The 27,399-nt window shown below is 41.6% G+C and overlaps 1 protein-coding gene across 1 annotated transcript in view; it reads left to right on the forward strand.

Moving 5' to 3' along the window:
- The window catches only part of large1 (LARGE xylosyl- and glucuronyltransferase 1), a 158,827-nt gene that overhangs the window by 107,381 nt on the left and 24,047 nt on the right, over positions 1-27,399 (forward strand). Inside the window, exons 7-10 of the mRNA XM_083999601.1 lie at positions 6,250-6,354; positions 8,534-8,646; positions 15,076-15,201; positions 20,790-20,945. Coding sequence (XP_083855727.1) covers positions 6,250-6,354; positions 8,534-8,646; positions 15,076-15,201; positions 20,790-20,945 — 500 coding nt within the window. The remainder of the gene's footprint in view (positions 1-6,249; positions 6,355-8,533; positions 8,647-15,075; positions 15,202-20,789; positions 20,946-27,399) is intronic.

Consider the following 27,399-nt stretch of genomic DNA (forward strand, 5'->3'; position numbering starts at 1 on the left):
ATGGAATTTTTTGCAGAGACTGCAAATGCAGAGACTGCTTGCCGAAATACTGCCCTCGATGGGAACGCGCATTAGCGGTTTTGCATGAATTTACCTTGAAAACAACTCTGTTTCGTAACGTTCCATTATTATCTCATAGCGTGGTGAATGTGCAGGTCACAACTTGTCCACCAGAGCGTTTTGGAGTTGTCTGATTGTGTATTTGATGAGTTTTACGAGGGAAACCAAGAAATTCCATTAGCCTCCGTAGCGTTAGCTCTGAGCATCCCACGGCTCTGCTCCGCCGTTCTAAAAATAGCTTGCACCGACAACTAACGAACCTACTCCTAAAACTATAGGTATTATAGCAATGGGCCAATTTGCCAAAGTGCTGAACTATCCCTTTAACATTAAACATGTTGAAAACAGTAATGTAAAATGAAATAGAATAATAATAAAATAACATCATGGGAAATAATTATATCTTAACTTCTCCAATTTTCCTCTTCTGTTGCTGCAACCTTTAGTAAATCTGCATTTGATGACTATGACACTATATTTTTTGTCACTTTGTAGTTGTCAGTCAGTTTCCCCAGGTTATTGAACAACATCCCTTTTTTTGTTTTGTCTTTGGGCCACTGGTAGGATAAAGTTTTGTCATCATTTAACCTGAAGAAAATATTGTTCATTCATTCATTCATTCCTCCCAGAAGCCAGGTCATCTAGTTCAGCAGAAATGTACAGCTGTGCGTCATCAGTGTAACTATGGAAACGTACATTGTGCTGTCTTCATATCTGAAGTAGCAGCATGTACAATAAGAATAATAATGGACCAAGGCTGATGATGTCGCGTCTCGTAAACGAATCCAGGACTTGACATAAAACTTTCTCCCTGTGATTAATTGAACCAGTTTAACGCACAGTCAGAAAAACCAACCAACAATTCAAACACTGCACATACTTAGATGACGACGATTTATCATCAGTTGCGCTTCAGCTCTGTGGAGCATTTTAGGCTCATTGTTTCGGTGCAAACTCTGCACTCATCAGCTTTATTTCCAGTAGCAGCAGGCGGCTCTGAAAAAGCCACGGTTCACTACCTGCTCAGCACTAAAAGGCAGACGGACACAGTTGGAGACAAGATAGCGGAGCATTTAGAAGCTACAGTAGCCAGTTTTTTTTTTTTTCTTAAAGTTTGGTGGAGAAGATGAAGCAGAGTGAATATTGGACACAAACTCCAGATGAGTGATGATGCCGCTCTGTGTCTGCTGGATCTTCACGTAAAGCAATAATGTGTCGATGCCCGAGCGGAAAGACTGAGCTTGAACTAATCACTTTCCTTTCACATCGATTGTAAAGCCTGGTTAAGCAGTGAAACAAATTGATATCCAGGATTTCAAAGTGAGAACATCTTTGCAGAAAAATAAGTTCATTGACACAAACGAGACCATAAGACAGGGGGATGGTTTCCAGAATAGATGTAGTAGGACATAATGTAAATGTCATGTAAATGTACTTTTGCTTGATTGTATGGGGATGTTTTATGGAACTTAACCTTTAAGTAAAGCAGCTCTTCTAAACCTTTTAAACTGCACCTCAAAATAATCAAACAAAATTCGAACGTGTTTCAGATGTTATCTGCTACTCCAAGTTCCATTTTTCCCACTCCTCTTGTGACCTCGAAATTGTAATGATACTTTTTCATTAAAGCAGAAGTAAGTGATATATTTGTGTTAATATAAGTCTTAAATAGTTATATCTTCCGACAGCAATCACTTACATAGAGTGTTTGGACCGAAACACGGGTCTGTCAGTCACTCTGCTCTGCTCTGAGCCGAGGAGAAAACATTTATCGTATCCTACAGTTTTTATCCAATGAGGAGAGAGAACGGCATGCAGGGCTGTTTGTGCAGCCAAGGGACGCCGTGAATGCGGTGACGTAGGGACGAGGACTGTTATGGTGCGTTCAAGGAAACTCGTAACTCGTGTTTTTCCGACCTGTGAAGTCGTACCAGTTCGATCTGGTACGAGTTCACGGATCGGAAGTTACGAGTGGCCGTTATAGTGACTTTCACCGGTAAAACAGGTCGGAAAAACACGAGTGGGTTGCCTGGAATGCTACAAAGTCGTAAATTGTGACTTGAAGCTGTAATTTACGGTTTCAAAAGCCTGCCTGGAACACAGCATTAGCCAAAACGACCGGATCGCTTACTTCTGCTTTAAGTTAGTTTGAAGTCATTTAAAGAAGACAAACTCACAGATCTGCCCTCTACCATGATCCTTTAAACATTGATGAAACTATTTATAAACCTAACTGTGCTAACAATGATATAAACATGGATTTCATATTAGTTTAATTTAAAGCCTTTAACCTAATACAACTGACTGATCAAACTACATGCAGCCAGGGCATTGTTGTTTGCTGCATGTCATTCCCCCTCTCCTATCCTATCCATTAAAGGCATAAAAAGCCCCCAAAAATACTCAAAAAAAAGCACGTAGCCCTTCTATACAAGCAGTCTAATAACACTGAATATAGTGTCTGAAAATTTGATCCACATTACATAAAAGCATTGCATGGATTATGGAAGAGCTGGCTGGTTATACTTTCTAGGAGATGGGTTTGAAATAAGAAAACGCAGACAGACAAAGGTGGAAATCTCAGTTTGGGTGTATCCGATAGAGTCCATTTAAATGATGGAATGCCAATCCAGAAATAACATTTTTAAAGATTCTAAATGGTGATGACCGACCTGATCATCTTAAAGGGATAGTTCAACATTTTTGGCAAATTGTCCCACCGAGGCAAATGCAGAGACTGCTTGCCAAAAAACTGCCCCCAACGGGAACGCGCATCAGTGGTTTTGCATGAATTTACCTCGAAAACAACTTGGTTTCATAACGTTCCATTATTATCTCATAGCGTGGTGAATGTGCAGGTCACAACTTGTCCACCAGAGCGTTTTGGAGTTGTTGGATTGTGTATTTGATGAGTTTGATGAGGGAAACCAAGAAATCCCATTAGCCTCCGTAGCGTAGCTCTGAGCAGCTCGTGGCTCTGCTCCGCCGTTCTCAAAATAGCTTGCACCGACAATTAAAGGTAACGAACCTACTCCTAAAACTATAGGGATTATGGCAATGGGCCAAATTGCCAAAATGTTGAACTATCCCTTTAACCATGTCAGTGACTTTAATGACAGTAATGGCTTTTATCAAACTTGATGCAGCTCTGTCTTCAGACACAAACACTTGGACATTGACTTTCAGTCCTATTCGGAAACTTCTGAACATCTAGTATCACTGCACGGACTTATAATGAATAGTATGTTCGTATTTGGTTCCGAACACAGTCTTTTTGTTCCCACATGTCAGCTCAGCTCATCAAGAGATGCGACCAAAGCTGTACGAAAAATCCTGATATAAAGATTGTTTAAAACTGCACGAGTCTGAACAACGGTTGCCGAGTTAGATACAGTCACACTGAGCTTTTTCACTGTATTCCAGCACAACTGAATGTAATTAGCTATAATTAGTCACACAGGGTTGTTTCTTAATTGCAATAAAACAGAATGATTAACCTTTCTAAAGACGTGAGCCAGAATATAAACAGAAGGGATCTGACGGCGACCGCCGACAGCGAAGTCGAGGCGACGGGCGCTCCTTTTCCGACGGAGCCAAACAAACGTTGCGTCACCTGCGAGCTCCTTTTCGTCTTTTCGGGCTCTAATTGTCCCACTCAGTCGTCACCTCGATGGCAGATCTCAGCCCTTTGTTTTGCAGCCTTTCTAAAGGCTGCCTGCTCCAATAAGCTCTCATTAATCTTCCTTACAGCCTTCATTAAAGCTGCCAGCGCTACACCCATGCCTGCTCTCCAGGTTCCTGTCTCCTCCCTAATGCCTATCCTCAGACCCCCACCCCTCCTCTACTCCCCCCCGACCTTTATCTCTGCCCAGCGTACCTTCTATAATCTGTCACCCTGAAGCCCACGTATACACCCCTCCCCTCTCATCCCCTCTCATCTTCTGGATCCTTCCTTCCTCATTTCATTCAGCCTCTTTTCCTCTTCATACCTACATTGTCTGGTGACTCCCAAGTCAGTTAAATTCATACGAGCATTGAATTCATTTTGCACCTTCTCCCGGTGGCGGTGGTATTCCATTTGCGAGGTGCTCTCCCGCAGTTTGTCGTCGACTCAGACACGTAACCCCGCTGTATGTGTGGATTAGGTGTCTGCCGGCTCCGTGTTGAACCGGTTAACCCCTGAAGTGTCCGCCGCTGATCCGCTCCGACCTCCATTTCTGTCTGGGCGCAAATCAAACCGGAGGAAGGGCCGAGAGCAGCCAGTTACCAGGAGATCATGACTCAATTATCTTCTTATCTCCAGATAAATCCAGGAGCAACAAATAAAGTTTTTTTTTTCTTTATGGAGCTTATGCTATGGCTTCCATGCCGGCGACAGTCGAGCCCCGGGGGCTTTGTTTTCGGGGTCCGTCTCAACTTGTGAATGCAATAACTCAGCGAGGCCTTGAGGGTAGTCTGGCTAACACCAGACCTCATCTCAATGTAGATTGAGATTCAGTCTGGGAACCACCTGTTCATCTTTTTGTATTTGAGGCGTGGTTTACAAAAACCCAGAGCTGTTTATTGGGCGCTACGAAGGTCTGTCAAATGCGTCTGTACGTAGAACTATCCCTAGCCAATCGTATCAATCATACCCAATGACGTATGTAGAGCAACAGAAATCCGATGAGGAAAAGAACTACAACTAAACGTTGCTCTTTTTTTCAAAATTAACTTGCTAAACTACTTAAAACACTTTCTAACGCTGCATCGAAAGGTAAAGCGTAGTGGTGGGAGAAAAAAATCGATTCACATAAATATTGCAATATCTTTTTTGACAATTTTTAAATCAATTTTTTATTTTTTTCAAAAATCGATTTTTTTATTTTTTATTTTTTATTTTTTTTGAAATTTTTATTTTATTTTATTTTATTTTTAAATATTGTGCAATGTGCATTTGTTAGCCTTTTTTACATACAGAGAGTACAGGTTTTGAAAAGGGTTCAAGTTCACTTTATAATGGAGTATGTTCATTTATAGGCTCCTACAGTATTTGTGTGCAGATAAATGTTAAAAATGCAGACTAAAAATCGAGAGAATCAGCAATATCGTAGAATCGCAGTTTAAATCGAATCGCCATCCAAAAATCGTAAAAGAATCGAATCGGGAGAAAAGCATATCGTCCCAGCCCTAGTAAAGCGGCTGCCGCCATGTTGGATCGACAAGCTATCAACAAAGTCGCTTCGGTGTCGTCACCGTCTTGCTGCCACCTCCCCTGTTCTGTGATTGGCTCCCTCGTTGAGGGAAAAATTGGTCCATGGTTTCCAAGCTGACTTGCAGAGTGAATAAAATGGCACGCAAGGCAGCGTGGGTATATCCAGGCTGCCTTGAGGGGAGCATTTTAAAATTTGGTACGAACCTTCACTTTGACTCAAAGATGAAGTGATTAGATAATGGTGGACCTCACGTCCGCCTCATTCTTGTGGAAACGCCCAGAGTTTCATTACATCCGGCACAAACGGCCGCTTAAACTCAAGGATGAGCTGATTGGAGTTTGATTGGTCAAAAGGTCAAGGTCACTGTGACCCCCGCATTTATTCAACTCGAGTATTCATATGGTAATTATGATTTCATTTAGCACACGTATAATAGGATGAAATAATGAAGTGATCATAAAACAAGGTCACTGTGACATCATAATGTTCTGCAAAATGGCTTCTAGCTGTAACTCAGGGAGGAGGGCAGATTGTGAACATATTGTAGAACAGTTTTTATCCTTATGTGATGCCGCCTCTTATTCAGGATTTTTTTACAGTGCTGTTTGCCGGTTGTTTCTCCTGTTGGTAACATTATAGTGTTGCTTATTTCATCCTGTCACTTTTATTTTGTTCTTCCCCTCCGGAGTGAGTCTTTTTCTCCGGCTGACAGGAATGGCGTGATGATAAAATTGCCGACACCACAATAGATCCGTCTACGGCCGTTCCTGGGTTTTGACTGCATTTGAAAGTATCTTGAATATATTCAAAAGGAAAAGAACAGAAAATCAACAGCTGGCGCAGAACTAAACGAGCCAGACTGAAGTGTGAACACTAACAGCATTTTCATAAATAGAAAAAAAAAAAACAGCCAAATCTCTCTGGACACAATAATGAAGTACAATGAATAGGAATGAGAAACAGCAGTAATGGTGGTTGTGTTTGTTGTGTTCAGGTCAGCAGGTTCTGGGTTTGGTGGAGAACCAGAGTGACTGGTACCTGGGGAACCTGTGGAAGAACCATCGACCATGGCCGGCTCTGGGCCGGGGCTTCAACACCGGTAAGATCACCTGTCAGCAGAGAGTAAAGAATACCAGTGTGTTTGATAAAAAATACTTGATTTTTGCAGTTGTTGTTTGTCGATAAATATTAAAACATATAACGATGATAGAGACAGCAGCAGAAACCTAGAGAGCTCAGTTCTCATTCTCATCAACAGACGTTTTTAAACGAACACATGTATCTTCACCTAACTACTTTGTTTTTACCAGAGCAAAATGCTAAATTAGACAGCTGACATATAATTAATATTTGATAACCCCTTTAATTTGTTACTGACATCAGCTTCAAATTCAACCAAACTGGATGTGTTTATAGCTGTGCAGCTCTAACACTGAATTCACACCCCTGCTGGCGCCAGACGTCTACGTAACATTTTAGAATTTCTGTATTAAAGGGACAATGAGGAGTTTCGGAAAGCAAAGTGTTTACACACTACATTTCCCATGAGCCTCCGCGCGCACAGTGAAATTCTTGGACCGGCGCAAGACGGACGAAAGCAAAAACATTTTCCAAGAATGTTTTCATTAATCAAGAACGAAAGTCGGAGGTTCGAAGACGATCAGATACCGTCGTAGCTCCGACCATAAACTATGCCAACTAGTGATCCGGCGGCGTTATTCCCATGATTGTTAGGTTTTTGTAGCAACAACAACATGACAACCATATCAGCTTGTCACTGTTCTGTGACCGTAGACACCATGTTTTTTTTCAACCATCTATTTTTACCTGATAATTTATGCATAGATTTCTTGAAATACCTCTAATCATAGACTTAAAATAGCAAAATCAACAAAGAACCAGATGGCCTGTTCCTACTGTGACAGGTCAGATCTCATACTGTGTATCATCGATAATGTTATCTAGAATTGAAGCGGTTTTTATTTTATTCGACGGAGCTCTCTGTGATTATTCGGTGCATTACACCACAGTGTGTCATTTTAGTCAAATATTTTCTTGTATTTTTATTTTCTGTGCTCCTAACATCTCCAGTCTCCATATTTTAAGGCGTAACAGCGCAGTTAAAGCGAGTGCAGTGAGGCCGTCTCTTTCCTTGACAGAACAGAGAGCATTTGCACAGTCATTGATGAAATATGCAGGCATCCAGCGGGCCTGTTAGAGCTGTATGGAAAAACATTTTCAAAAAGGTGTGGGCTATAATTTCACAGAACCTCAGAGCAGCTGATAGTGGAATTGATTGGATTCCCATTACACCTTGTTATTATTTCCCCTCCTGCCTATATATATATATATTTTTTTTTTCTTCCCTTCCATCAGTTCCTGCAGCTCTTCTCCTTCAGGAGGCAGATGGCTCTCTCTGTGCTGTTTGGAGCGGGAGGATAATCTTTCTATTGAGTATAACCCAAAACAACCTGGATGGCCCACAGCAGCAGCTCTGTGAAATTTCACACAGCAGACACATTTCGGCGGCGCCAATGTTGGGGAGAAAGAAAAAAAAAAAAAAAAGTGACTTGAACACGTCTGCGTTGTAAAGGTTCAGCGTTCTGCTCGTAAACTTCCCATCAGTGTGACCGAGCAGCATATCTCGTGAACACAAAGGCATATGTAGCGTTTACACAGAAGAGCAACTTGACAGAAAAAAAGAAAAAGAAAAGGAAAAACCTCCATTTCAGCTCCGGTTGCTCGACTTTGTGGCGATGGCTGTGGCAACAGATGGGGCACAGCAGGGTGTGAAAGATGGTGCGTTTGTTTCAATCCAAAAAAAAAAAAAAAAAGGAAAAATTATTCACCACTTCTCTCCCCTCTGAGCATTGCCTGCCTGATTTTATTTGTAGCAACCGGGAACAGTTTTTCTTTTTTTCTTTTTAATCCAGGAAAGTGAGGAGAAAAACTTCTTGTTTGCGATTTTTCCGTTTTTTTTTTTGTGTGTGTGTGTGGGGGGGGGAAACTTAGCACAGAAAAGAAGCACATGAGCTTCTAAGAATAATTTGTGTTTCCAAGAGGATTTTTAACATGTTCTGGCAGTATGTCTCCCAGCTTAAAGTCTCCAGCTTTATCTCGGAAAACACAAGGCTGTGATTCAGAGCCTCATGATGGGACTTTATCACCTTTACCAGGCAGCAAGATACCAATCTCTCTGTTTCTTAAGCTACCGTATCTCTGTCTGAATGTGTGTGTGCATGTGTGTGGGCGTGTGCGTGTGTGTGTATGTTTTCCAGGGGTGATTTTGCTTCTCCTGGATCGGCTGCGGAAGCTCAGATGGGAGCAGATGTGGAGGTTGACTGCAGAGAGAGAACTAATGAGCATGCTGTCCACCTCCTTGGCAGACCAGGTAACACACTCCCTCGCTCGTGCTCACACCTCAGACGTGCAGATTCATCACCTTTTTTTTTTGGCAAAATGTGTTCATGGACAAATCACAGAAACACCTGTACTCGACTACAGAGACTATTAAACTAGGATAGTCCGTTTTTGTGTCTGAGTTGCGATGTGATGAATCATGCAGTATGATGGTGCACAGGCTGTATTTTTTCTCAAAGATTCATATTATATTAGTCACAAATATGCTGCAAGCTCTGGAACTGAAAAATGAAGCTAACACAGAAGTGTTAAAGATTGCACCTCTTCAAATGGCCACTTGAGCCTGATTCCACAAGTGATTCATCCCCCATAGACTCAAATGTTAAAATACTAATCTTAAACTATGTCTTCAGTCTAATACACAAGTAGTTATGGTCTGTATATACAGTACAGCATTGCCCCTAATGTTGCAGTAATTTTGTTTTCAGACACATTCCTTTATTTATTCCGTAATCACCTTTGACCTTGCCCTTACAGAAAGACCACATGAACTTCACATGTGATTCACATGTGTAAAAATTTGCACATGGGAATCATGTTATTTGCACATGGGAAACAAGTGGTTTTGACCCTTTTTTCACATGTGGTAACATGTTTTATGTGTTACCACGTAGAACACATGTGTAAAACATGTTACCAATGTGGAAAATGGGTTCACATGGGAATCCACATGTGATTCATATAAAATTGGGACAAAACCACATGTTTCCCATGTGCAAAATGTTTCACATGTGAATCACATGTGAAGTTGATGTGGTTTTTCTTTAAAGGTGGGCCTTGAAGCAGGATTTTGGCTTAGTGAGGTATCAGAGTTAACTCTGGGTTTTCCAAACTACGACTGTGGTTCACTTCTTACATCTCCATGGTAACTTATGCTGAACAGCTAACTAAGACCCATAATGATGTAGCAGTGATTGAAAATTTGAAAAAAGGTTGAAAATTTGAAACAAAGCCCTCAGTCCTATTGTTCAATACCCCCAATTAAGTTTAAGCCAGAATACACAGTCTGCAAAGGTTAAATGTGGTTTGATTTTCACAGTGAAAATGTTTGGAAGAAATTGATCAATAAAGTTTTGAGAAGATGTACATTTTATTTATCAAGAATAAATCACATTCTCATTTCATGAGAAGAGGTAAAAGAATATTTTTGTCTAACTTTATGGGCAACAGTGGATCAAATCCTCCACCATGACAACTGCACATGGGTTGAATTCTGATTGATGCTAAAAGTTCTGTATAATTGAGGGTGTGCTACTTTGAGTGACAGGTGAATAAGCCTGTACCTGCCAGGATCTGGCATGTGCAAAGTCTCAGCTGCACCCACAGCCTTCCTCTTTGCTCATTTTTGCATAGAAATCCTGGTTTTGGGCAAAAAAAAAAGAAAAAAGAACAGAAGAGATAATGCAACTGAACTGAAATGCTGTTCAGCTGCCTGGTGTCTGTGGAAGTGCACTTTCTATGCCCCCTTCCATGTCTTCCAGCAACTTTAATTCAATCAAGTGAAAAAATCTGAATAGGGTGTATCTTCTGCTTCTTTGCGTACATCTCTCCTGGAAGCCATGAATAGCTCTTATCTTACCCCGTGCCACGCTCCCAACATAGTAAGGGCACACGCTAAGACCTTGGCAGAGGGTCACTCTGTTATCTTGGAGCTATTCAGAGCTCATCTAGATGAGAGGTACGTTTATGAGATTTTAATTAAACCTTCATTAAGTAATGTCCCGCAAGGTATGCCGTTTGGAAAATGAGCGGGGCTTCGGAAATCGTTCCGGCTTTCCATCTGCCTTCTGCTGTATGAGCTCTTCCAATGGACTGTCAGCCCTCTTTATCACAGCATTCATTATGTGGCTATAGGGTTTTTATGCCGCCCATTAGGAAGCTGGAGTCTGTCAGTGAAACTCTTGTCTCGTGAACCCTCGAAGATCTCAAAGTCAAAAAAAAAAAAGAAAGGAAGCCACTGCAAGGCAAGCCAAGTACATTTCCTCACAGCAATTCAGCTTTATGTGATTACACATAAATTAAGAATTAGAGCCCGAACATCTGGAGACACAAAAACACTAACAAGGCAGAGCAAGAGTCAGCAGTGTTAAAATTCCACGGCAATAAAATGTGGAGAGAACAGTTTGCGGAGCATTTTTATCTAAGGTGAAACTATCAATGGGGCGATAATTCTTCCCACCTCTGCTGCTAGTGGAGATGGTGAAATTATTCATCTATCAAAAGGTATTTTAATAGCCTCTTCAACCTCACGGTGCAAGCTCCCACTGTGCAGTTAAACCACTGTAATATACACAATTTAAATTCTATTGAAGATTGATCCAAAAAATTGACAAAAAGTACCAAATGGACCCTTTGTTGTGGACTCGACAAACTGCTTTGACCTTCAGTTGATGATGGTTATAACTCCAAAGAGTTACAGGTCCCTGCAGGATCTTCAATATGTGCATGAAATACAAAAGTAAAACCCATGTTGTTGCTTAATGAACTGAAGTTATTACACCTCTGCACTGGTGACCGCCAGAGCCAGAGGAATATTATGTCCAGGTCGTCCTTCCATCCCATCTCAGTGGAAGTTCTTCAACTTTGGCTTAAACATTCATCATGTCTCAAGGATGAAGTGATTAGATTTAGATTAGGTCAAAGGTCAAAGCTGTGGTGACCTCACTAAACACAATCTTAGTCTTGTGAATGCCACATCTCAATAACACCTTGAGGTCAATTCTTCAGCTATGGCCCAAACCTTCTCTTAAAGTCAAGGACGAACTGAGTAGATCTTGGCGGCCGAAGGTCAAAGGTGTTTTAGGGTGTATTCAAACCTGTGGCTTGTTCGCTTTCTTCCAATTCAGGGCTAAACTGATACAATTGGTGCATCTTTCTTTTGGGTTGCCATGTTCTCTCATTGGTCAGAAATCTTACCAGGAAGGAGGAGGAGGTTACCTGGAATAAACCAAAAAAGGTCTTACCAAAACCACGGATGAAGCCCAGACCAGAACCAATCCAAGTCATTTGTGTATATTTTCGACCCAAACCTGACCTGAACACAGTCAAAAAGGGAAGCCAACCAGAGTCATCCTAGGTATATACTGTATTTGCAGCCTGAACCAGAGCGTCTGCCGTCTGGTCATTGAGAACCATGGAACATCAGCAGTGTGTTGTGTTGGTTGCTGAGTCGATTATGTTCTCACTGCAAACGAACCGCTCCAGGGCTGGAATGGAAACAAGCCGAGACCACCTCTTCTTGGCGATTTCGGCTCGCCTGTTTTATCCAGCTTTAGAGTGTGATTGCCGTGTTCACATCTGCCCAAATGAACCGATCTTTGGGGTAAAATCCTCCCTGTTTGGGACCAACTGCTCCAAACGAACCAGTTGTGAATGCACCCTTTTCTGGATAAACAGGGATGTAATCTGAATCTATAAACACTTCTCACAACTCTGAGGCTGCAATATTAGTTTCATTAAAGGGATAGTAGCATTTTTTTTAAAGTGGGGTTGTATGATCTACAAATAGCCCCTAAGTACTTTAATTGCAGTAGAAGACTCTCTGCACTCCTCCCGTTAGCAACGCCAGCCCATAGCCCTGCCCAGAGATTTACAACATACATTGTTGTGAACAGACCCAAAGAAACGGCCTATTTTCGCGGCCTAAAAGAGGTTTTACCTGAAAAAAAATACACAGTTCCATTGTTCGCTCATGTTCATAATACATTTTTTTCCAGCCCCTCAAAGTGCAAGAAAACCACAGTTTTTATTTGGACCTAACCAACTGCTGATCGGCGGGCGCTAACCCTGGGCGGAGGGATACGTGAGTTAGTTAGCTCCAAATAAAAAATGTGTTTTTCCTGCACTTTGAAGGGCTGGAAAAAATTATATTATATAACGGGAGGAGTGCAGAGAGTCTTCTACTGCAATTAAAGTACTTAGGGGCTATTTGTAGATCATACAACCCCACTTTTAAAAAAATGATACTATGCCTTTAAGGTCTGACAAACATTTAGACTTATTTTCTTACTTCATACAGGGTCATTATATGATTAGAGGCTGGCACCAGTATGCTGTCAAAGGGAAATACAGTACAGTAGCAGGGACAATAAACTCATAGCCTGCATTTTCTTCAGTGTACTCACCAGGTATTGTAGCATAGTCGTTTTTAGTCATTACATTTTTGTTTGTTTCATTTTTCCTATGTAATTTTAGTTTGTACGTCCTCTAAGCCTTTGGAGGCTGCAGCTGTGGCTGTGTTTTGGGTTCATTCATGGTTGGACCACCTAACAGGCCTGAAGGGCAAAGAGCCTCCGTATCAAGTGACTGTTAATAAACTGACTACGAATGAATTAGTCACCATGGTGATAGGTGTTATTCTCACCAATCATTAAATCAGTGCAGAAGAGACACTGGTTACTTGTTCAGACACACAATGTCCACGTCGCTCTGCTCCCAGTGAATGCAGTAGCAGAACAATAGCACAATAGTCCTCAGTAAATCAGGTTATCACTGAGATCTCTCTCTGTTGTTGCTGTTCCCATCCCATAAGCACAGAGTCACTCAGCTGTTCACCAGATATACTGCTCATTGTCTGGGTTTTAGATGAAGGAGAGAAGTTATAACATCAGTGTTGTCCTTCAGTGGACAGAGCAAGATTAACCAATGACGTTAATGCATTAAGTTATTCTGCAATAACAATTCATCCACACTGAAGGAAAACTGACATGCGTTTATAAATGCCATGTTACTGTAGTTTATATTTGCTGCTGCTCATATACTCCTCAGTGGACTGTGGTTGAGTTTAGTCCATAAATCTGTTTTTTTTACCCACAATTACACCATATCACATGATTGACTCTTCAGGGATGTAACTTTATGAATTATTATTGCAGTACCAACAGGTTGAGCAGGTAAATCGATTTCAAAGCATGACTAGAGATATTCCAAGTTCAGTCTCTCTCCATTAATGCCATTAACTACCCAACTGTACAGCTAGACCTTAATCTGTTTCATTGTCTTGTTGTCAGGTACACCCATACATATACGCATCTGAACCTTCAGATCGTGGATTAGAAGCTAATGATAACATTTTTTCTTTCTTTGTTACATTGTTCAATCATGACATTTTTTATTGTGTCTAGTTGACACATTTTGATTTTTCTTGTATTTTCTTGTATCTTATGTCTCTTCTATGATGTATGTGATGGAAGGGTGTGCGTCAGAGCCACTCCCCATTTCTAATGAACTTTCTCTCTTTATTATGGAATACTACAAATATTTTGTCAATGTTTATTCATCTCTCTGATATATTGGACATGTTTCGATAGTAGATGTGCGATATGGTAAAATATCTCTTTGATTGGGAGTTGGTGCGTCACTCAGCCACTCCCTATAAAGATGGCTCTCGGCCACTATCGAATGTTGATGAAGGTCGTTTAGACCGAAACGTTGCAATAAATATTCTCTGAAGCAAGTTATTCAGTGTGCGGGACTCCACTTTCTTCTCATGATCAGCCCGGACGTATGGATCCCAGTCAAACGCACCTGAAAAAATAGATGTGTGGAGACGCTCCCTCACTATTAACCCTCCTGTTGTCAAGGAAGGAAGGAACGAAGAAAAGAAAGAAGGAAGGAGGGACGAAGGGAAGGATGGGAGGAAAGAGGAAGGGAGGATGAAGGGAAGGAAGGAAGGAAAGAAAGAGGGAAGGAAGGAAAGAAAGAAAGAAAGAAAGAAGGAAGGAAAGAAGGATGAAGGGAAAGATGGGAGGAAAGAGGAAGGGGAAAAGGAAGGAAAGATAGAAGGAGGGAGGGAACAGATTGGGTCAAAAAGGAAGGAAGAAGTACAAGGACGAAGGGAAAGAAGGGAGGAAAACGGGAAGGGGAAAAGGAAGAAAGATGGAAGGAGGGAACAGATCAGGTCAATTGGATCAAAAGAGGAAGGAAGAAGAAATGAGGACAAAGGGAAGGAAGGAAAGAAGGAAAGGAAAAAGGATTGTGGAAAGAAGGAAGGATGGAGGAAGGAAACGGATTGGGTCAATTTGACCCAGAAGGACAACAGGAGGGTTAACTACCCAACTAAATAAAAAATGTAATAATTATTCTCTATAGTCTGGAAAATGTGTCGCCTTGTCCAAGTCATGCACATACAAAAATACAGCACAAATAATTTTAAACATGAAATGTGGAGGATGCAGTATGTTAGATATACTGTAACAGACACATTAGTTTATTGTGCTGTTTAAATTGGTGTTCAGTCACAGTTCCATGTGAACAGCAGGGTGAGATTAAATACAGCTTCATGCAGACATCAAATAAACTGGTAGCACGTTCACATTAGATTGTGCGGAGTGCTGTAGATGATGAAACATAAGGTAAAATCATAACGCTCGGTGTGTGTTCCGTGTGTGTGTGTGTGCAGGACATCTTCAACGCCGTGATCAAACAGAACCCTTTCCTGGTTCACCAGCTGCCGTGCTTCTGGAACGTCCAGCTGTCCGATCACACGCGCTCCGAGAAGTGCTACAAAGACGTCTCAGACCTCAAGGTGAGACCCCGCCGTCCCCGCCCTGCATCCACTCAGTCACTTCAGACACACAACGCCTGACCTGCATTAATCAGTCTCAAGCCAGCCCCTCCCTCCCTCTCTCCCTCCCTCACTCACAGACACACTCACTTACATGACATCCTGCTTTTAGGCGTTTTATAGATTTTGTTCACCTTGAGAATGTGGCCTGTCGGTGCAGGCTTCAGGTGATGTGACGACACGTCTGAGCCGACGTGATACAGCATGTGCAGTGTGCAAAGATACTGTTACCTATAGCTGTGTGTCCCCTCCTGTTCTTCAAATAAGTTAAAGGGATACGCCAACATTTTTTTTTTTTTTACGGGTTAGGGTTGCCTCACTCCAGAGTCCATGACCAGCAGATAGACACCATCCTTTCGACTGTGCGTGCAGTAACGAGGGAGATAGAGCCGTATCGCCCGTAATTAGCTTAGCTCAAACGCTGGAAGTGTATAGCTAATGTTAGTCAGCCTCCACCTAAAGTCATCAGAGACACTCTTCAGCAACTCTAAACGGACCGTCGTCTCAGAGCTGACAAAACTCTCCGGTAAGACATCTTGAGCGGTCAAACGCCGGTAATGGGACAAGATCGGTCAAAACGGAGGGTTCAAGCAAAGACGGTTTATTTTGGTTCAAGCTAGCTACATCGAGGGTAGTTTAGCTTCCTATTTCAAAGTAAAAGCACTTCTGTATGTAAAGGGCAATGGGTGTTTTTATTTTGTGAAAGTAACCAGAAGTGCGTTGGTCACAATGGCTAGCTTGAGTATAGCGCCGAATTCGCCCGAACAAAATTGTAAACAGCTGGTATTTAGACAAACTAACGACACACTGCTGATCTAAACAGCTACTTTCTCGCCTAAACATGTTTGAAATGTTGATAAAGTGATATATTTACAGAGTTTAGAGCTAAAATGAAATCAGCTTCTGACTGCTGATTTCGGCTCGGGTAGGAGGCAGGCTAACACTACCTATACACTTCCAGCGTTTGAGCTAAGCTAATTACGGGCGATACGGCTCTATCTCCCTTGTTACTGCACGTACAGTCGAAAGGATGTTGTCTATCTGCTTGTCATGGACTCAGGAGTGAGGCAAGACATGAAAAAAAAATGTTGGCGTATCACTTTAATGCTCCTAATGTGATCTTACACCTCTGAGCCCCATCTCCAGTCATGCCCAGTGTTGCCTGGGTGTGTTTTTAATAGTTTTGTTGATGTCACAGTTAAAAATCATCAAACCAGAGCTTCTCAGTGGAAGAATATGTTGAGAGAGTTTCCTTTAAACCTTGCACCTGTGATGCTGTTTTATTCTCTATTATTTTGTTCCCCTGCTGTAAGATAAGCGAGACTCTCAATCCAGATTTTGACTGTTATTTAAAAAAAAAAAGACTTTAAGATGTAATAAAACCAAAAACTTCTCCTAAAGGCCCCATGTTGTACACTTTTACAGGGTTTTATTTGAACTTTTGATATCCCTAGTATATTTGTGGGTTTGAGTGCCTTTAGTCAGCTCAGTATAGTTTTACATTTCCTCTCTCAAGCCTCTCTCCAGAGCTCTGGCAACAAGCACAACTCGTTTAGCCAATCCGAGGAGAGGCTCAGTTTCTCCTTTTCTCAGAGGCTCATTTCTTTGATATGTGTTACCCTGTTAGCTCACCTACTGAATGAAAGCTGAGGGGAAAGCAGAGACAGGGTTTATATTTTTATTTTATTTTATTTTATTTTATTTATTTATTTTTACTTATTTATTCTATATAATTACTAATTAATTAACCATCTATGTATTTGTTGTTGTATTTGTATTGCTGCCCCAATGCTTTGGCAATATTGTATATCACAGTCATGGCAATAAAGCTTATTGAAATTGAAATTGACAGGGTAATGATGAGTCTGGATGGGCAGTGACTTCTTCTGTGACATCACATAAAGGAGGAAGTTCGGTCTGCTCGCCTTAAAGGGATGGTTTTGCCGTAATGCCTGTGTGCATTTTCTCCATTTGATGCATGAGACAGTATTTGTGTAACCCTGAGACCTTGCCTATCACAGAAAAAACCCAACAAAAAAAATAAATTTTCTCAACATGGGGCCTTTAAGATTTCTAATTCTGCATTAAAAACTGACCTATGGTGACTGCTCTCGCGTTATCGAGGGTGGCTTAAAATAGTTTGCATTAAATATAAATATTAAAATCTGCTGAATTTTGCTGCCTTCTGTGGAAAAAAAACTGCAGTCGAAGCATTTGAAGCAATTTCTCAAAGGTGAATCTGAAAAGTCTTTCTGTGTGAGTAAAGTTAATAAAGTGGCACTATAAACACTGGGAGAAGGTTATGTGGTAGTTTCAGCGGCACAGGAGGAGTTAGCAGTGCTCCAGCCCCCTGGGGGACCTCTGACCAATCAGGGGGGCCTCACAGGACAGTTTAATTTTCTCTTCTTTTTTTTTTTCCTCGAGGTCTGACCGCGACAGGTTTGTCATCTTCATACAGATTGTTTCAACTCAGGTGTATATAGATACGGATTCAGCAGAGCGTGAAAAACAAGTTCGTATAGCAGATGAGGTCGCTGCGCAAATAGAGGACAGAGAGAACACACAGGAAGACAAGACACAACAGCAGCAGCAAGTTATTCAGACCATCGGGAGAGAAAGTGAGAAATACCCACAAGCTGTTATATTGTAATTTATTCCCCTGCTTCACGGAGGAGTCAGCAGCTCCTCTCAAACTGCACATGTAGGCAGATGCGTGAGGGAGTTACTATGGTTACAGAGACTCTAAGTGCGTGTGTGTGCTCTGAAATGTTCTTAACAACAACTGTAATGTGGTGATATTTTCTTTTATTTGTGCTTTTAAGTCAGCTAATCACTGGCTTTAGTCGATTGCTAATGGAAAAGTTTCTGGCTGTATTAACCAGGGCCCCCCCCCCCACAGTGGTCATTGACTTGTGGCAATGTCAATCACTGTGTAAAGCTCTTTACCACTGATATGTTCACTGTAAAGAGCTATAAGCACAAACTTCTGACTAAGGCTCAACTCTGTACAGCAAACATCCCAGTGTTCTGTGTAGGAAATAAAGACATTTCTCAATTCTCAGTTCTCAATTTCACCATTTGAGTGATGCTTGCTCTGGTTATTCTGCATATTGGCTGACTATTGTGTTGCTTAATCTGCTAAGACTTTTTATTTACAAGATAGAGTTGATTATTGATCGCTTATAATTTTAATATTGACAAGTGGAAAATGGAAGGGTCATAGCCATCTTCCTTACAAGGTGAAAGATTCAATGTGGCCAATAAAAGCAAGATGAAGACATACTGACAACAGTGTATAACTGTCTACAATATAAATATTCAAGAGAGTGGTCAATGGTAGCCTACATTATTGTAACTTTTGCCCCCCCCCCCCCCCCCCCCCAAGATTCACTGTTGTTACCCCTTGTGCCCCCCACCAGAAAATATCCTGGACCTGCCCCTGGTATTAACCCGTTCCACGGAACTGATTCATGTGTATGTTTCATTAAGAGACATACGCATAAATCACTTTTTCTTACTGCTTGTGTGTTTTTTTTCCTCTCTAGGCTATGTAGTGAAGCTCAACACATTGAGTCTTTGACCCAGTCTTTGCCTCTACTGGGGTGGGATGTTTGGCCTAATGTGTTCCTACTGTGACCTATGCCCTCTTTTACTGCTCGATGTGGGAGAATGTGTAGTAGAATTTATTGCAATGTATGATGAATAATTTATGAAACCAGTGTTAAACTGTGCTCTGTAATGATTCCTCTGGGTCCTTAATAACCTATTGACATCACAAACTCCAGATCTGTTTATTGTAATTTATGTGCATTGCTGTTGAGAAAAGAGGCTGATGGGGAAATAAAGATTCTATATATATTCTGTTTCCTGGCACAGAATATGCATTTAACTGAAATGGGAGTGACAGCACCACAGCCTGACTTTCTACTGATAAGCCAGAACACGATGATGAATCACAGACGAAGCAAATATCATAACAACGATGCATGTAAAGCTTGAGATATATGAGTGAAGGGTGTGGGTGAAGTAGATGCAGCTAAGTCCCTATACATGTAACTCAGGAAACACCAGCACCCACCCAGCACCATGCCTCCAGCTCACTGGAACCAGATCCCACCAGGATATCCAGAGGAACTTCAAGGATTAAAACCTGGGTGGACAACCCGGTCAACTAGCTGCTGGAAAGCTACAGGGGCCAAAACCCCTCTTCTTGGGTCATTTGCTGGTGAAATTATGTAAATGCCAAATTCTATAGTCGTATGACTATTTATGCCTTTGTAGTACCTAAATATTTGCAGAGAGTATCTTGACACATAGTGGGAGGCATGCAAAAAAGATTCTGGGGTTTGTTGCAACTCAATTTTAAGATATCACCCTCAACATCCCAAAAAAAGACCAAAAAAAAGTACTGTTCGCCTGACAAATTCTCATAAAAATTATTATTTTTCAGCACTTTATGGAGAATATCTATGCTTAACATGTATATAGAAAACTTCCTTAATTCATAAGCTTCTATTTGAGTCCAAGATAGCCTTTCTACTAGCTACTGGAAAGCTACAGGCAGACTCAAAACAATGCAACACCTATTGTGAAAAACTACATGTTAACTGGCATGATCAGAAACCATTCTATTTCTGGTCTCCCTCAAGGTGAGCAGATAGATAGAGAAGACCGTTGGCCACAGCAAGTGGCGCTTTTGAGATGGAAAGGCTATCTTGGACTCAAATGGAAGCTTATGAATTAAGGAAGTTTTCTATATACATGTTAAGCATAGATATTCTCCATAAAGTGCTGAAAAATAATAATTTTCATGAGAATATGTCAGGCGAACAGTACTTTTTTTGGGATGTTGAGGATGATATCTTAAAATTGAGTTGCAACAAACCCCAGAAACTTTTTTTCATGCCTCCCCCTATGTGTCAAGATACTCTCTGCCAAATTTTATAGTTGTATGACTATTTATGCCACTGTAGTACCTAAATATTTGCATTTACATAATTTCGCCAACAAATTACCCAAGAAAGGGGTTTTGGCCCCTGTAGCTTTCCAGCAGCTAGTTGACCGGGTTGTCCACCCAGGTTTTAATCCTTGAAGTTCCTAGATATCATTTCTGCTGTCAAACCTTTTACAACGCTCTGTGTCTGTTTTTTTGCTTTGCCCCCTGGGTATAGGACCATCAGAGGTCTCTCAGCGTCTGTGTCTCCGGCTCATCAGTATGTAGAAGGAGCTAAAGTACAAAAATGCCTCCAGGAGAATAATTATGTACAAGTTATCCTTAAAAGTGGGTTTTTTAAAAGAAATGTCGAGCTGCTTGATAAATACAGATTCTTCTCCAATCTCCAATGTTTCATTTCTTTCCGGAGACTGGGGATTTTTTTTTTTTTTTTTTTTAAATCTTTGAGCTAAAATGACAGTGATTCAAGTCCCAGGGACCAGACACTTTATTATTTGTTGGAGTGCAGCCAAGTCACAGCTCTGTGCTTTATGATAAAACTCTAACGATGAACACTCAGCTGTTAACCCCGTGCTCTCTCTCTGTCTTTGAACAGGTGATCCACTGGAACTCTCCCAAGAAGCTCCGGGTGAAGAACAAGCACGTGGAGTTCTTCCGCAACCTCTATCTCACATTCCTGGAGTACGACGGCAACCTGCTGCGGCGGGAGCTGTTCGGCTGCCCCAGCGAGGCCGACCACAACAGCGAGAACGTAGGTGGAAGCCGCCTCTTCGCGTTGTTTGAGGATATGAAAGCTGACACTGAGCCACAGCGACCTCAGGGCCAGAGGAGCGTGTCTATCTATAGGAGAAAATTATGTGTCCCATCCAATTATCACCCAGACCTTCCCTCCTTACAAATGCGGTGTCCTTAATTTGTAAGGACGGAAGAGTCATTTCATATCCAGCTGAAGGGGAATGACGTGTCTCCCAAATCAAGAAACAAAAAGTGCCCACGGATCCTAAATTTATTAATCTTGAGCGGACAAGTTTTTAAAGAAACTAAATAACTTTACAGTGGCATGCAAAAGTTTGGGCACCCCTGGTCAAAATTTCTGTTAATGTGAACAATTCAGCAAGTGGAAGATGAGATGATCTCCAAAAGGCGTGAAGTTACAGATGACACATATATTTGAACAATATAAAGTATTGAACGCGTCAACATTTTTCTCAGAAAATGTATTTCTAATAGAGACATGAAATTTTCACCAGATGTCGGCAACAACCCAAGTAATGCACACATACAAAGAAATCCAAACATTAATGTCCATAAATTAATTAATGTGTAATAAAGACACAAACACATGAAGAAAAGGAGAATGTAGAAAGGTTTGGAAAGCCAAGGAAGCAGCTGGAGTCTGTCAGTATTTAGAAAGTAATCCTGTCCCCTATCAGTGCAAAGTAATATCAGCTGCTTTGGTCCAAATTGACGCCTATAAAAAAGGTTTCTCATCACCAAGGTGTCACACAAGAGGCGTCTCATGATGGGGAAAAGCAAAGAGCTTCTGAAGACCTTCAGAAACTTATTTTGCAGAACATACTGTACTGATGCATCGGTTACAGATGTGTCTGAATGCACTGTTTTATCCGTTAGTGCCGTTATCCGGGACTAAAAAGAACAACATTTCACCATAAACTGGCCACGACCAGGTCCTCACAAGATTTCTACTGAGAGTTGTCCAAGAGCCAGGGAGCACTGACAGAGAGCTTTGGACAGACCTGGAATCAGCAGATACAGTTGTAAAAAGTAATGCACGCAACTGCCATGGCTTCTATGCATGTTCACCAAGTCTATTGACGCGTTCAGTACTTATTTATATATATATATATTTATATTTATATATTTTAATATTTTACATTTTCAGAAGGAAAAGGGCCCACAGCATAAGTTTGCCCACCCTGTTAGTACCCAGCAGCCCCTCTTTGGAAACTATCACAGTGTGTAAATAGTAAATATCTTGTCTGATTCCTTGGTCAAAGTTATCTCAGAGCTCAAGTCTCCTGGGTTTTCCGTTCTTTTTGCATGCTGCTGCTTTGTTTCCCTTTTTCATTCTGAAATTGTAGAAAACAAAAATAATACATTGATATTCCTTAAAATATTGCAAAAGAATGTTTCATGTTTAACTTTTTGCCTTTTGGAGATCATTTCATCTTCCACTTGCTTCACTGTTCACAATAACAGACATTTTGACCAGGGGTGCCCAAACTTTTGCATGTGCGATGCTGTACAATAATCATCTTTTGTCTCTGGACTTGGTCTGATAAGAAGTGTGTTTTAGATGGTCTGGTTCCAGCAGGTGCAGCTCTGCAGCGTCACCCCAGACTCTGCTGCTGCTGCATCTGTTGTCTCTTTTGTTTGAAAACAGCACAGATATCCGAGAGTGAGAAAACCCGTCTTCTCATTTACAGACAATATGAAGATTAACAGTCACACATCGGCTTTTCTCTCTAAACATTTTTTTCTCCCCGTCCATGCTCCACTGGCTTTTTCCATATATATTCAGTTTGCTTTATCTCTATGAATCCTCAGTTATCAGCGGCTGCTGTCAGCTGCTTACAGGAAATCCAATGTTTAGCGCTTTAGACATGTCAGTCATTATATAGGGAAGACACATGGCCGTGTAATGCGGCGTAACTATACATTGGGCCGACACAGATCATCGATCACGTGTAACTGTGATTGGTGAGCCAACGTTGCTGCTTGTCGCTTTCTGCTGCACATTTCCGACGCTGGGGAATATTATTGATATTGAAGACTGTTACAATCTTTACTGTACAAATCAAAATGGAAAACCATAGACAAGCTGTAATCCCTTGTTGTTTACCCCAATTTGTGTATTGCCACATAAACGTCGTTAAAATATCATCTCCTGAGGAGCCAAAAGTTTATTTAAATGCATTCATGCACACAAATGAGTCAATGGACTAGAAGAGCAGCACAGCAGCGTGTCCTGCTCCTGTCCTACCATGATGGGACAGCTTGTTAGGCATCTGTGACTCTATAGACACACCATATAAAGATGATTTGGAAACTTCATATGTGCACTGACCAGTATGGACTGAATGATTAGTGATTAGCTCTCTGTATATATTAAAGGTAGAGTCTGTAGGCTTGTTTGTTGCAGTAAACACAACATTCAATCTGGGTCCACCTCAGGACTGACCCATGTTCTACTGCCTTCTTCAGTTTCAGTTTAATTTATTTGACAAGGGACAATGTACATTAATAAAACATTGTAAAAAACAAATGTAAATGCACCCGAGTTAGCTAAAAAAGCTAGTTTTCATCGCCAGTCCCTCTGCCTGATGATAAAAGGCAACCTTAAAAAAAAAAGCAACAATGAGGTAAAATACCAAAGACATATTAATAAATATACATTTGTAAGACAATACACACATTTGCGATGGCACCAAACCAAAGACACATTCAGTTCACATTAATAAATATACATTTGTAAGGCCATAACACGTTTGCGGTGGCACAAGGTAGTTAGTGCTCATAATATAATCAGTTCTTAGTGCCCACATCATAGGGCATCAGCAATACATAGTATTAAGGAACAGGATTCATTAAACGAATCACTATAACTATCTGATTACTATGTAATAACTATCTGGTTACTACATATAGGAAGATTCACTTTAGCACCAATTGATTGATTGAGACTGGACACCATAAATGTGGTATAAATCGTGGATACATACTTATCATTGAAAAAAAGGAAATACAGTCCGAGTGAGGCGCTGGAGCGTTGGGACCATACCGGGTGCCGCTTGGCCACGGTGGCTTGGCAGCTTGGACCAGGTGTAGCCTCGGCAGCTCAGCTTAGCCTCGCACCCTAGTCTTCCATGCACACGGCCGGCGGCCCTCATAATCAACGCGGCATAGCCCCTGAGGCTCCCATTGCTGGCGACAGCAAGTATGGGCCTTGGTGGCTTGGTGGTAGTTTTTATACAAGCCAACAGCACTGCAGGCTTAACTTCACCTGCGCTCTGTCATTGGCTGGCGAGAACACACCGTCTTTCCGCCCAAAAACGTCCCGACTACACCAAAACAAAATACAGGCGACTCTGCTACAGTCACCCCTAACAGAGCAGGCCCGTGGCATAGGCAGTATAGGCAACTGCTAAGGGCGCTGTCAATCTCTGACCCCCACACATGAGTAAAAGCCCATATGTGATGATGATTAAGCAGTATTTCTTTCGTATAAGTCTATATTTTGTTTGTTTTTTAAGAAAATCCTACAGACTCTACCAAGTTCAAATTGAAAACATACTGTATGTGGCATCCACTGGCACATATGTTGGTATGATCAATCTTTCTCGTAAATTCATGCAAAAGCGTCAAGCAGTCTCTGCATTTGCCTCGAAAACAACTCTGTCTCGTAATGTTCTGTTATTATCTCATAGTGTGGTGAATGTGCAGGTCACAACTTGTCCACCAGAACGTTTTGGAGTTATTGGATTGTGTATTTTGATAAGTTTGATGAGGGAAACCAAGAAATCCCATTAGCCTCCGTAGCGTAGCTCTGAGCAGTTTGCGGCTCTGCTCCGCCGTTCTAAAAATAGCTTGCACCGACAATTAAAGGTAACGAACCTACTGCTATGACTATAGGGGTTATGGCAATGGTTAATTTGCAAAAAATGTTGAACTATCCCTTTAAGACTTATGTTTAGTTTCTTTGGTGAAACTTCTAGCATTTGTGTGGACGAGCTACTCCAACATCTTTCATCACGGAGATCATGCAGGGACACAAGACAATCCATGCGCCTCTTATTTGTCTTTTGACGTTCCACATCAATCATCCCGGTGAGGACTTTTTGTGCGGCTGCTTGTCAGCGGCTGCGCTGATGAAAGAACAGCTGCTTCTGGGGGACAGTGACAGAACTACCACTGTCATTCAGTGTCAGCGCGGACCCAACAGATGGATGCCTCAATAGCTCGTACACAACCGCTGACAGCCCACGTCTGCTTTAATTTCCGGGTTCAATCAAAAGCGTCCACATTAAAAAGGGTGTTGACACATGCACGGTTCGTCGTAGGGCTGGGATGAACGTCTTTGAACAGAGTGTCCCAAAGTTTGCAGTGATTATTGGAATTTATACAACCTATAAAAGACTAAAGAGTTTGTTAGAGAGAGGTGGAGGAGGAGGGATTCAGTCAGGAGGAGCTAATGGCAGCAGACTGTGTGTTCATGCACAACAGGAAGGGACATTTAACTTTAGAGATACTATTTAGCATACTGTATAAAGCAGGGCTATTCAGTTGCACATCGAAACCACGAAATCTATCTGGGTCAGATGTTTCAGTGGCTGTTGAGCAGCAGGTAATGACAAATTTTAAACTAACACAAAGGGATACAGAAAAACCAGTAATGGTAATGCATTGATTCCCTTTAAAACGTGCTCACATTTGACACAGACACATGAAAAAGTGCATAAAACCAATGAATACAAGCTTTAGGTGAACAGTTTCTCCCTTTTTGTTTTGTTTTTTCAAGTATTATTTTGGAGGGGTTATGCCTTTAATTGATAGGACAGCTGTAGAGAGACAGGAAATGCCTCTTAACTCCACTTTTTAAAATAGAATGTAACATTTTCATCATATCTAGACTCAGGCACACCTCAAAGTGCATAAAAACACAAAATAGTACCCAATAAAAGTAATAACTTGCTTCCCTCATAAATTAAATCAACATTTTGGTCATACCTACGGAAGAGGATTACGCTGTGTTCACACCGGACGCGGAAGTGCCGCGAATAGCCGCGGAACGGAGACCGCTTCCTTTCGGCACCCTTGTTAACCGATAGTGTAGTTCAGACCGGCCGTGAAGCGCCGCGATCGCTCGCGCCCTGCAGCGATCGTTTCGGCGTCCGTTCTATTTTGTGCGCGAGCCACATGAAACAACGAGAGAATCCGGTCAATTTTCAAAATAAAGCACTTTTCAAAATAAAATACAGCGATTGACAAATGCGACCGTATTTATATTTGTCAGACTCTCAACAGAGAGCGAGAGAGATGAAAACACACACACACACACACACACACACACAGGATAGGGAGACACGGAGTGGGCTGGCTGCAGGGGGACGGGGGGGTCAAAACACACAAACAAACAGGGGAAGAGTGAGAGAGAGAGAGGCAGAGACGAGTTGTTGTCAAGTGAAGGACGACGTGAAATTAATCTTGGAAGTGGAGAAGTACAGGGAGTTGTTTGACCCACAGCACATGGTGTTATAATTATATGAGGTTATTTACTTATCCATGATGTAAAAAAAACAGCTCCGAATATGAGTAAACAACAGCTGAAGCGCTTGCGACCGCCGCGGAGAAATCAGCGTCTGGTGTGAACAGAATTCTGAGTTTAAAGGGACAACGAGGAGTTTCTCCAGCGGCAGAACGAAAAATTCTGCGACAATAAAAAAGTCTCATATTAATGTGGATGAATCTACATTACCCACACTTGTTAATGGGCCCATTTTCGATAAATATATTGTTTTGTCTCTATTGTTATTTTGTTATTATTAGTGGTGGTGGAAATGCTGGGCGAGCCGACCAGCGTTTCCTTACTTTCGGTTTTGTGACGAGTCATGAGAATAACGTCGCTGAATCGCCGTTTATGGTCGGAACTACGACGGTATCTGATCAACAACATGAGTCTGTCTTGCGCCGGTCAAAGAATTTCACGGTGCGCGGAGGCTCATAAATGTAGTGTGAAAACGTTTCGCTTTTCCAAAACTCCTCGTTGTCCCTTTAAAGTCAGACTCCTGAGAAAAAGTCAGAATTCTGAGTTTAAGGTCTTGCGTTTTTCTTTTTACGGGACCGCAGCCTCGGCCATTCTGATGTTGCGGCCCAGGCCACCATTGGAATGGGCCTGGTGTTACGGTAACAACGTTGGTGTCGTATCCATTCTCTGCACTTCCTCAGCCTCTGACCTGCTGAAGGTCACGGCGGTCAGGAGTTTGGTTTCTCCAGGTCCAGCCTCAGCGAGCTATAAAATGATTTAAGTGTCAGCTCTGTGGTCACTTAATCACATTATAATTTTCCATCACGGTATGCCAGACTTTTTTCTTTTCTTTTTTTTTTTTTGCCAACAGTCAATTCTAATGTGTCCTTAACTCAGGAAATAGTTTGCTCACTCAATTTTTCAGAGTTTGAGCAGTGAT

The sequence above is a fragment of the Trachurus trachurus genome (assembly GCF_905171665.1).
Source record: "Trachurus trachurus genome assembly, chromosome: 23".
In the NCBI taxonomy this organism is placed as follows: domain Eukaryota; kingdom Metazoa; phylum Chordata; class Actinopteri; order Carangiformes; family Carangidae; genus Trachurus; species Trachurus trachurus.